Below are 12,279 nucleotides of genomic sequence, written 5' to 3'. Positions count from 1 at the left end.
CCAGCTGTGTGCCCTCACAGTTTCTGATGCACACCCTGGGGCTGTTCCTGAAGCCTGCAGAAAAGCCCGTAGGAGTAAAGTGATTAGGGGAACTGCAGTTGTTTTGCTCCCTCTGAATGGCCCTCTTTCATTGGGATGTGCTGGGACAAGGGCCTTTTTAAGCCAAAATATCAGGGGAAGACAAGAGTTCCACAAGAGCCATTTGCTCTTTGGGTGGGAACCTCATCCGAGGAGGACTCCAGTCCACGGCTCTCACGGAGGGACTCGTCGGCTTCTTCCTGGCCTTTTCCTGTTTTCCGCCGGGAGTGGATGGCGGGAGCTCTGCGGAAAGTTCGAGGGGCTGTTAAAGATGTGAACACGGCAGTCGCGAACTTTCTCTATTTCACCGACTTCTGCATCTTCCTTCGGCCAACTCGGTACTTCTGCTGTTCAGAGGTTTCCGGCCCGAATTAGTATGTGTGACCACCCTGATTTCTGTTTTCCTACCCGTGTGCTGGTTTCTGGATGACACTGTCTGTTTGTATTCTGAGGGTTTGGGGTTTTTGGAGGAGCGCTGATTGAGGTTTTTGTCCGTCTTCAATGCTTTGCAGAAACTTTAATCTTACGAAAGCTCCCCGAATGGCAGTAATCAGCGTCTGGGAATATATTTGTGTTGCGGAGATAAAAGCGTTGAGGCTGGTGGTGGAGAGGGCAGTGGCCGAACCTTTCTTTATCCCTCCTCAAGATTTGTCTTAAGGAAATGGAGGAAGATGTTTCAACTTTGTCTGTCTGGGTCTGACCTTCCGTAACTTTAGTCACTCTTTTTAGGACACTAGAATCTCTTCGGAGAAGGCTGGTTTTTCTGTAGCTGGTGGTTTGTGGGTTTCACCTTCCTTGTCCTGGGCACCTGGCGAAGTGTGTGCACCATCACGGACGTGGATTTCTTAAAGGACTTCCCCGGCGGGGCACTCTGAGGTCCTCGTGAATCAGGGTACTGTGCCTCTCGCTTGGAAGCCTGGCAGAGAAGCACACAAAGCCCCGGCCGTAGGAAATAGCGATGGCATCAGCCACACACAGGGCGTGTGAGGCTCTGGGCCCGGAGTGAGCTCAGCACAGAAGACGGGAAGCCGGGTCACGGAGAATATCTGCATCTTGTTTTCATAAGTCCTGTGACTGACCACGCTCTGCGGCCTCCCACCCCACCCCCAAGAGCCATCTCGTGTGGTTTTCCTCCCTCTTAGACCCTTACTGTATGCTCAGGACGCAGGGTGACCTCACAGCCTTGGGATAATGTGCTCCTTGGGCTTCCCTGCGGCTTCCAGCCTTGTTCTTTACAGTAAATGCCTGTTACGGGTCGTCATGGGGGAACAGAGGCAGAGTGTTCCAGGGCCCCAGTTAATACAGTCCCCCGACTTCACGTGGAGAGGGGGAGGCTCTGATACTTCCCAAGCTAGGGACGCTGAGGAGGAACAGCTGGCCTCGTAAGTGATCATGGGGTAGAACCAGCCTATTCTATTGCATTGTTCTCTCTCTCTCTTTTTTTTTTTTTTTTGCAAAGGGAAACCAAGGGGAATTTTTGCCCATGATTTCCAAGGCAAAGGTCACCGTTGAGGGTTGGCTGTTTCCAGAGTGCTCGGGGGTTTCTGGTCAGTATGAATTTTTTTTTTTTTTTTTAAACTCATGAACAAAAGAGGTTTGATGTTGGCCTTGAAAAGATTTTCCCAGCTGCTTCGATGAACTGATTGTTGTTTTAAGTTTCAAGGGTTTTGGAGTTCTCTTGCACAGCTCTCTCGGATTTTGATGAGAACGAGTAGTAAGTGATCTGTGTCTCCAACAAGAACAGTTCTGAAAACAGACTTGTAAAATCCGAAGGAAGGCAGCGAGGTGAAGGCGTTCTCAGAGTAGAGGCGGTTCTGCAACCTGGCGAAATGAGACAGCATGGATCTTAAGTCGGCCAGATGGATGCAAAAGAGCTTTTTAGCTTCCCGTGGGTGAGGGTGAGACAGCAGGGAAGGGATGCTTCTCATTTCTTTCATTATTTATAATCCTGGCCTCCTCGGCACTCGAAACTCACAGCACAAATATGCGGCTGTGATGGGGGAAGAAGGGTGACTTGGCAGTCCGTCTGCAGTGACAGATGAAATGCCATACAGATGCAAGGTGTGGGTACTATGAAATGCACAAAACCAGTCGTCAGTGATTCAAAGGCCTGAACAAGAGAGGGAGAACTCAGCCTTATGATTTAATATGGGAGCAGTCGCTATTTTTTAGCATGAGAATTTAACCAGAAAAATGAACAGATTTTATGGTGGATTTGCTATCTCAGAAGAGAACAGTTTTCCTAACTTCAGAAGCTACTGACTTAAAATGCTAGTTCATGTGATGTTTTCTTAGCACCTAGAGTGATATTCTCAGCTGAGTTTTTTTTATTCCAGGATTAGAATGTTTAACTGCTAATGTTAGATGTCTGGGGCAAAGGTGATCTTGCTTTTTTATATTACAGAAAGCATCCTTGTATTTGTGTCAGGAATGGATTTGCTTAAGCTGAGCATTCTATTTTTTTTTAAAAAGGGGGCTGCTTTTTCTTAGAGTTTTTCCCTTCAGGTCATTTATATCTTAATAGGTTGCTCAGGAGATAATTATTTTTATAGTTCCCTATAATTTGAATGATGAATTTCTTTCACAAAATTAATAAAACGTTCTTTTTCTTATGATATAGTATGTTTTATATGACCTTAAAAAATCAAACAAAAATATAGCCACTTTAAAAAGTTAGTATTTGTTCAACATAGAAAATCTGGAAAATACTTAGTAGAAAAAAGATAATCACAGGTGGTCTGGTGCCCCCAAAAAACCACTATTAATAATTTTAGTGTATCTTTTACAGGTAATTTGAGAGTTGATGGTATTTTTGAATAATTGGCAGTAATTAAAAGGTGTTGCATTCTTTTTTTTTATGTCTTAATTTCTACATACACTGAAGATTTTTTTTTTGATCGTCAAATCACAAAGGTGAAACATTTTTTTAATTTTAATTTTTAACACCATAGGTGGGATATCAATGTTATTGGTAGTTAAAGTAACAAAGGCCAAAGATTGGTTCTGCTGAGAAATTCACTGGGGCAGCTTGAGGTTTCCTGCAGGAATAATGGACAGGGCGGCCCTGACGAAGTTAAATCACAGGTCCGTGGCCACCCACTTCCGTGAAGATGCAAACGCCTAGAGAATGTGTGATTCATCTTCCTTGTCTTCCATCCAGGGGGGGTCACCAAGAAGCAGTGAGGTTGTTCCAAGTCAGAGAGTTAGAAGCAAAGATCAGCGGCGAGATTATGAAAATTCCCAAAGTGAATCACCCTCTCCCCATCAGGGAGTCGTTCTCAATTTTTAGAAAATGTTATATTACGGTGAGATCCCTTTCTAGTAGGCTGCAGAAAGGGGCTCGTCCCCCTGGGAGAGCCCACATAGAACTTTGGGTGCAGCAGCAGGAACATTTCTGCATCACGCGAACTCTCCAGCCGCAAGCTTTTAGCAAAGGCCAGGTTTGGGAAGAGTCCCCTGGGAACTTACCGTAAGGGCACGTTCATCCCATTTGCATTTCACATGCCATTTGTCCCCTCTAAAGCTTTTTCCCCCCTGTAGCATTTCTTTGCCCATTTTCCTCTCTGAATCATAGTCTAACTGTGCTCTGGTTTTGTTCTTCCCAGCTTAAGTGAGAGCTTTTTCATGGTGAAAGGAGCAGCCCTCTTCTTACAACAGGGAAACAGCCCTCAAGGCCAGCGGAGTCTTCAGCACCCCCACAAACATGCAGGTGACGGCTCTAAGTTGTTGCTTTTAAGTTGGAACTCCTTTTCTGTACAACAGAGGAACCTTCCATTGTCGGCGGTGAGCAGTTTGCTGGGTTTTAAGGCCAGAGAAATCCTGGAACACAGGTTTATAATGACCAGTGCAGGTAGAGGCTTAGGTGTTCTTCCCCTGAGCAGGCCGTGCACCTTTTTTTTCCAGGTGGCACTGGGAGCTGGGGAGCCTTTTAAACCACGTGTGTCTGTGTGACTCAGCAGTGTCCCGTGGGATGTGAAGATTTCCTATGCACAGTGTATCAGATAGCTGCAGATGACAGTCTGGCTTTTTAACAATGCACCGAAATGCATCCTAGCCAGATGTTGTCCCCTTGAAAGTAACCACTACCTACCTAGTCTGCGGATGCTGTCATTTCTCCGATCATGTGGAAAACACTCACTTGGGGAATTTCTTTAAGAGCCTTTGGCTCGTACTCAGAAGTAGTCCCTGTGATACGGAAGTCTTGATTCTGTAATGATGAGTTTGGTTTTTGGAAGTGGACAGAAGTAATAGAATGGAGATCAAACCAAGTGTTAATTGAGGTACAAAAGCAAATGATTAAGAAAGGCCTGTGAAGTAATAAGGCTGGTTTTCTTAGGAGACTTGACTTGAAACTGAAGACAGTTAGAAACGAGGAATTCCAAAAACGCTCGCAAACAAGTGAATCTTTGTCATGGGTTTGATAGCTTCTCGGGGCACTTCTTGGGTGGGCAGCACGTATTTGAATGTCTGGGAAGGCCGGTACCTTTTGGGACAACAGATGAAACCAACTGGCAGTTGGGGCCGGTTTTCTTGTTACCTGTGATCGTTTTGTTTGTTTAACCTCAAGTTATCCAGCTTCATTTCAGATCTGAGTGCTTAGGTTAGAATTTCATACCTTACGATTTATAGCAAACACCAAGACGCAGTCAGTATTTTCACATGCTGATACTTACAATCAAGATTTAGATCTGTTTTAAGCTAAGAAAATAATTGTCCCGCACAAGAAGCCAGTGTGGTTTGGGGAAACAATATTCGCTTTGGAGCCAGACAGACCTGGCATCCGATCCCAGTTCTGCAACTTACTGAGCAGTCATAGGTCGACGTCTGAGCCTCAGTTTCCTAATCTTTACACTGGGCGTAAAATACTGGTACCTTAGGTAGTATGGAAATTTAAAATTATGCACGTAACATACCTATCTTCTAGTAGGGGTGGGTGTGTGTGTGTGTGTGTGTGTGTAGCTATACTATTACTACAATGACTTCTAGTACAATAAAGCTATAAACAGATTCTTCACTCTTGCATTTGCTAACGGTTCTGCCCTGTTAGGAATGTAGCCATTGTTCATGTCTTAGCTATAATGCATACAGCAAAGTGAGCACTCAGTCTTTGCTCACGGTGAGCTGAAGAAGGCAGAGGGGCCGCCAGCTGTCCCCAGGTACTTGGTAAACGGCCCTGGGCCAGGCGCAGACTTTACATTAGTTCCTTTTTTTCCCCTAGAAATACCATCAGGTTCCCTAAATGAACCAAGAGTCCCCCCACTAATCGCTGTGCAGAGCCTAGCACAATCGAGGGTTAACTCTATCCACATACAAGTCATTCAGTTTGTCTCAGCCAGTCCGGTAAATTTGGGACCCTCTCTAGGGCTTAAATTCTCTGATTTTTTTGTATGTGTGGATGTCAGACTAGGGTTTGAATTTCTGTCTGTCAGCAGTTCCGTATCTCAGCAAACAATCCCACTGAAAGGAGTTTATCTGGGTGGAAAATGTCCCTTTCTTTTAGGCATTTATCAGACAAGGGGTTTGTTTCCACTTTCATCTGTGCAGTTCTATGACTTGGGGTGAAGGGTGGGAGGGCCCAGGCGAGTGGAGAACCAGGCTGGGGTGTTGTGTGGCACTGTGGCCTCAGTGAGGGGACAGGTGGGGTGCCGCCGAGGTGGAGGAAGGGGCACGGGAGCTCCGTGTTCTCCTTTAATGTGAACCATTGTCTCCAAGTCATTCCGTAGAAAGCAGAGCCAGCGTGGGGTGGGACACCATGGAATCCCATTACTGGAGAGAACAGATGAGAAGCCACGGTTCTTTTTGTTGTTGTTGTTCTGTGGAAAGAACACTAAACATGAGATCCACCCTATTAACAATAGGAGCAGGTCTTTAGTGACCCGATTCCTCTCTGAGGCAGGAAGTGCAATTTTGGACATCATACGTCACTCTGCCTTAGAGTGAAAAAGATGCTTTTGCAAAAGGAGCAAACACCGTGTTTTTTTTAGAGCATTTGAACGTGTAAGTAGTATTGATGTTTCTGGGATTCTCATAGTGATCTCTAGGGTAATTTTTTAAAACTACATCAAATTCTTTGAGGCATCACACAAAATGGAAATCGATACAGATTTTCTATGAGTTATTTATTGTATCTCCTTCTAGATCAGCATCTTTACAGAGGGACCTTTTCTTCAGAAAGAAACCTGTGCAAACGTAATGTATAAGCTGGGGAAAAAGCAGCATTAGCGTCATACCTGCTACTTACTGCTCACGCACCTGGTCTTGGTGTCCCTCTCTGCTAATGCAATCCCTTCTGCTGGGTTCTCCCACATGGCCACTCCTCATTCCGGTCCACAGACACCCCCCAGACCCTGGGACAGCTCAGAGAAGTTTAAAAGCCAGCCCTGGATTACTGCCTTGTAGACAATGAAGGAAAAAGAGGACGTAATTTTTAGCAAGAAAGGAGAAAATGACAGATTATTGTCTACTAGGATTATTTCTCTGGGCATCCAACATACAGCTGCTATCTAGAGAGTCATATAAACACCCACCGCCCCACCCCACCCCCAGTTATAGAAATAATCTCTCTCTCTCTCAAGGAAAATGCAGAAGAGTTTGAAGAGGAAAAATGACACTCAGTCCTTTTTCTCTCAGATTAATTCTTAGCAAATGCTTCCTTCCAGCCATGGCTGTAGTTTCTGGCTGCCTCATCCTGCCAAGTAATGTTTGCTTGAAAAAAATAACATTTTTCTCTTGGTTTGTCTATATTTTCAAAATTTTGTATTAAAAAAAGTTGGCCGGGTGCTGTGGTTCGTGCCATAATTGTAGCATTTTGGGAGGCCGAGGTGGGAGGATCACTCGAGGCCAGGAGTTTAAGACCAGTGTGGGCAACATAGCGAGACCCTATCTCTACAAAAAATAGAAAGATCAGCCGGGTATGGTGGCCCAAGCCTGTAGTCCCAGCTACTCAGGAGGCTGAGGCAGGAGGATCGCTTGAGCCCAGGAGTTTGAGGCTGCAGTGAGCTATGATTGTGCTTCTGCACTCTAGCCTGGGTGACAGAGCAAGACTCCATCTCTTTAAAAATAAATAAATAGCCTTATATTGCACGTATTTCAGAAATTAAGAGCAACTTGTAACAAGATGACAGTAAGCTGTATATCGCTCATCCTTGTCACCCAGTATTCAGGGATGGAACAAGAGAAACTGAGACTTGAAGTTTTTGTGACATTTCTCCTGTGGTGTAGGTAGAGAAATGTTAACTTCTAAATCTTCCAGGCCCTCAAAATCAGCCTTTCAGAGGTTTCTTTCTAGAAAGCAGGTGGGAGATGTTTTAAAACTTTCTTCATTGGTCCAACAGGTGACCTGCCCCAGCATCTTCAAGTGATGATCAACCTTCTGCGCTGCGAAGACAGAATCAAGCTGGTAAGAGGTGACCCGAGTGGCAGGTGTTGGTTTTTAATCGTGAAACTTGGCGGGGAGCCATTCATCAACAATGGGGGAGAACACTCGTACGTCACAATAAATTCTCCCAAATTATTCACAGAAGCCAAAGCCACGCTTGCTCCTCTGTGCCCCACGGGGCCGGAGTCGGGGGCTGCTCGCTCCTATCTCACGTTTTGTGTGTCCCCTCTGAGCCAGGCAGTGTCCCTGGTCCTGGGGACATAACCAAGACGCGGCTTCTGATCTCAAGAACTTCGTCTTCGCTTTTAACTCCCAGGGGGAAAGGTAGCAAACGAGAGATCTTGATCTTGGCAAAGGGACAGAGGCAGCCCCCCGAAAGGCAGACCAGTGAGGGCGTCTGTGCCGTTTCTAGGCCGTGCGCTTGGAGAGCGCCTGGACGGACCGGGTCCGCTACATGGTGGTGGTGTACAGCAGCGGGCGCCAGGACACGGAGGAGAACATCTTGCTGGGAGTCGACTTTTCCAGTAAGGAGAGGTGAGTCTAATGGGACGGTGGTTCCCTTCTGGGAGGGGGACGAGAGTTGCTGCTGGTTACAGGTTTCCGTGGTCCCACATCCGTGGGAGACGAGGCAGAAATGTGTCCCGATGGGGGAAGGGGAATCGTGACACCAGGAGCAGCGGGACCTGCCGTTTCGGCTCGTGTCCCCGGCACTGTGCCGGATCCCGTCTCTGCCCTCGAGGAGCTCAGAGTAGACGGAGGATAGAAAGTTGCACCGTGTTCAGAGGTAAAGAGAGGCACCTTCGCCAGGGCTACGTCCTGAAGGAGAGGATGGCAGTGGGGAGCGTGGAATGACAAGCCGGGGCCAGCCAAGTGAGGCAGGGCGGACACCTTCAGTAGGCGTCGCATCAGACACTTCATGCAGTAGTGACAGTCCACGGATTCCCAAGGACTTTTTGGCAGGTCCTTGGGCAGAGGCTGTAAGAGAGGCTTGGAATTTCCCACTCACTAGAGGCCAAGTGAGTTATATCCTAGGCCCCAGTATGTGCGTGAAATGCAGGTGCCCGGCTCACCTGACATCTGGGATAAATGAATGCCCGTGAGATCATCGCAAAACCTGGATTTGTGACATCAAGATTGGGTAGACTTCCTTTGTTCATCATTGGTTAATCTACTCATTCGTTAAGCATGTGATTTATTTGTGTTCTCCTGTGTGAGAGGCAATGGGCCAGGCCCAGGTAAATGAAAGAAACACAGTATACACAGTTCTTGGCCTGAAAGAGCCTGTACGCTACGCGTGGAAGACAGACAGCCACAGCTAGACACGAGGGAGAGGGGTGGGGAGGTGGCCGGGGTCTGGGAACACAGGAGGGGTGGTCGCAGTCAGCACGTGCTCCAGAGGATGTCTTGCCTAGGGTGGTCTCAGTTCAGGGGTAGAAGTGGAGCAGAGAGGTGCACTTGAAGCATTCCAGGCAAAATCAGTAGCAAAAAAATCAAGTCGCGGAGGCCACGAGTGGCGTGGTAACCATGCACGCTTGTGCTGTTCCTTTGAGAGCTGCTGCGGATCACATTAGAGTGACCGAGACTTTGTTGCTTATTAGAAGTAAATGAGTAAAAAGAGAAGGACATTTCTTTCATGATCCCCCTCCCAGTATATAATAAATAGTATTATGAAAAAGTTTTCTGTGGTGCATTGAGGGGCACTGGCGTTTGGGCTGGTGTGTGTGGCCTTGGGCTGGCTGGGAGTCTGGGTCTAGAATATGTAGCATACGGTGTGTTAGGAGGTGAGCTCTGAAAGGCCACTTGGAGACTGGTGGGCTTCTTACGTTGTGTCAGGAAACCTCCAGGCTCTCAGCAACGGTCAGAGCCCAGGCCAGGCACGGTAGCTCACACCTGTAATCCCAGCACTTTGGGAAGCCGAGGTGGGAGGATCACTTGAGGCCAGGAGTTCGAGACCAGCCTGGGCAACATAGCAAGACCCCCATCACTACAAAAACTTTAAAAAATAAGCTGGGTGCGGTGGTAGGTACCTGTAGTCCCAGCTACTCAGGAGGCTGAGGCAGGAGGATCGCTTAGCCCAGGAGTTTGAAGCTGCAGTGAGCTATGACGCTATTGCACTCTAGCCTGGGTGACAGGGCGAGACCCTGTCTTTTAAAAAAAAAAAGAAAAGGAAAAAATATGGTGAGAGCCCCATCTTTTTGGCCATTATCCACGTGGTTGTGAGGCTTAGGGGCACTGAGTGTTGAACAGTGTTGCAGTCACAGTTGTTCCAGGATTATCCGGCCTCCCTGTGTTCTCTCAGGGACAGGGACTTCCCTACACGGTCCATCCCAATAACACTTTCTGACCCTAAACCGCATCTGCCCCACAGGCGGCACCCGTCGCCTTGATCCTAACCACGGAGCTGACAGACGTCCAGTCCCGCCCCCCTCCATCTCTGTCGCTCTGTCACAGGGCACAGTGCGCTTAAAACTCCTCCACGAACATCTCGTTTAATCCTTGACTCTCCCTGTGGGGCGTAGCCCTACCTCACATGTTACAAATGCCGATTAACACCAGAGCCGTCCCAGTAGGTAGCTGAGCTGGGACTTGCGGCTTTTTCTGTGGACCCACGGATTGAGTAGATGCCGCTCATTCTTCCCGGTGTGCTGCGGCTTCCTCCTCTACACCACTCCCTCCTTCATTCCCTCCCAGGCTTGTAGTAACTGTTGGGTCTGTGGTCCCCAACCCCTGGGTCACAGACTGGTACCAGTCCCTGGCCTGTTAGGAACCGGGCTGCAACAGCGGGAGGTGAGCAGTGGGTGAGCGCAAGCGAAGCTTCATCTGTATTTACAGCCGCTCCCCATGGCTCGCATCGCCACATAAGCTCCGCCTCCCGTCAGACCAGCGGCGGCATTAGATTCTTACAAGAGCACGAACCCTACTGTAAATTGGGGATCTAGCTTGCGTGCTCCTTATGAGGATCTAATGCCCGATGATCTGAGGTGGAGCTGAGGCGGTGATGCTAGTGCTGGGGAGCGGCTGCAAATACAGATTGTCATTAGCAAGGAGGTTTCACTGCACAATAAATGTAATGCGCTTGAATCAGCCCCAAACTGTCCCCCACCCCAGTCTATGGAAAAACTGTCTTCCATGAAACCAGCCCCTAGTGCCAAAAAGGTTGGGGACCTCTGTGTTAGCTCTTTCCCTGTGCCACGTGCCCTGGGGCTGCATCTGTGAGCACACAGAGGTCACAGATGTGCATGAGGCCCCCCCACACACACACATGTGCACAAGCACACATTCTGAGTGCGTTCTTTCCCAGCTGGGGTGGACAGACCCATGCACTTGTTCCTGCCCACCCTGAAGTGCCCTCCCTTCTGCCCTGTCCCCCTTTCCTCCCCTTGGCACCTGCCTTCGATTCCCTTCTTGCTGTGGTCTTCTTGCCCTCAGCTCGTGCTCCGCCGTCAAACCCTAGGTTCCCCGTGCTCTCCGAGCCAGAGCCACAGCCTGCCTGCAGGCGCCAACCCCAAGGCCAGTGCTGGTCTCCTGAGGTCAGAGGGGAGGCAATCATGAGGCCACACAGGTGAGCAGGGGACCGACAGAGACCAGGAACTAAGCGGGCCTTCCTGCCGTTGAGCCTGATGCAGCTGTCCCCTGCATCCAGCATCCTCGGGGGCTGGCACCTGGGTGTCCTTCTGTGGCTCCCACACTGCCCAGCCACCAGGCTCTCATATTCTCACCTGGCTTGAAAACAAAGCCCCGGTCCTTACCAAAAGCCTTTGGCCTGCTCAGAGCATGATATGCTGGTTTTTCTAAATTCCTGCTGTTATGTTAGATTGTGTTTCCTTATTCCAAAAAAAAAAAAGGAAAGAAAGAAAGGAGTGCTGCCCCAGAGGGCATCTTCCTGGGTTCCCGGTGCGAGAGTCCGTGTGCGGCGTTAGAAAAGACAGCGTTGGGCTGACGGTGGCTACAGCAGGCTCGCGCACTCTTGCTCGGAGATTTATATCTGCACGCACTTTCTTAGGAGACCACAGCAGCCACCCCAGGGTTCATTCTTGGATTATTAATTTTTCTTTTTGGACTTCGGAACATTTTGAGTGCCATGAGCACATACCGCTGTCTTCCATGTTTTGCCAGCTGTGAAGGATGCCCACGGTGGCATTTGGGGACAGGCCCACCTCCTGCCTGGACCTCCAGGCCCCTCTGGCTTCTGTGTTCCTGCTGTCCAGGCCCCAGGGATGCGGAATCTGCTTTCTTCTCCCGTAGATGTTCTCACCCACTTTATCCTTCGGGGTCATTCTTTCCCTGAAAAGATCCAGTTTCCGTAATTGCATGTCCTTTGTCTGCTTACCATAAATAGAACACACGGGCCCTCCTTCGTTGCAGAAACATTATTGTTAATCACCGTAGGACTGCTGGAAACTCACAGAATAACAGCTAGGGGCCCACAGGGGATTTGCAGAGTTGTTACAGTGGTGCATGGTCCCTGGTCCATGCTCTTGGCTCTAGTTCAAGGCCGTGAGCGGAAGCCTTCCAGGGGCTCTGCCCGCTGGTGCAGCGCCCACCGGCCCCTTGCCCATCCCTGTGTGAGAGGGAGGCTGGCTTAGGGGTTTAGGTACACCCCTTGCTTCGTGTGGGCAATCTCAGCCCTGCCCCTCGATTGGCTCTGCCTGCCTTTGGCCTGGGCCCCCAAATTCTGTGCTCTTTGCAGCTCTCTGTGCCGTGTCCTCCCCCCGACACCGGTTCCTGGCGTGGGTTGTCACTGCTCAGGTCTGGTCTTCCAGGCCTGCCCACATGTCCCAGGGCACCTTCTGACCTGGCTTTCTGCACGTGGGATTTGAGCT

General features: G+C 49.0%; 1 protein-coding gene across 3 annotated transcripts in view; it reads left to right on the top strand.

The window, feature by feature from the left end:
• Window positions 1-12,279, top strand: part of SSH1 (slingshot protein phosphatase 1) — a 61,784-nt gene that overhangs the window by 22,577 nt on the left and 26,928 nt on the right. For 2 of the 3 annotated variants that reach the window (XM_069496799.1, XM_069496801.1), the window contains exons 3-5: window positions 3,684-3,787; window positions 7,413-7,477; window positions 7,869-7,990. In XM_069496799.1, the coding sequence (XP_069352900.1) occupies window positions 3,684-3,787; window positions 7,413-7,477; window positions 7,869-7,990 (291 nt within the window). Of the gene's footprint in view, window positions 1-154; window positions 453-3,683; window positions 3,788-7,412; window positions 7,478-7,868; window positions 7,991-12,279 lie in introns of those variants that run through there. The other variant, XM_069496800.1, reaches the window with a different exon arrangement.

The sequence above is a fragment of the Eulemur rufifrons genome, chromosome 21 (assembly GCF_041146395.1).
Source record: "Eulemur rufifrons isolate Redbay chromosome 21, OSU_ERuf_1, whole genome shotgun sequence".
NCBI classification, from domain to species: Eukaryota; Metazoa; Chordata; class Mammalia; order Primates; family Lemuridae; genus Eulemur; species Eulemur rufifrons.
Note: the sequence above shows the minus strand (reverse complement) of the source record. Positions and strands in the feature narration are given on the sequence as shown.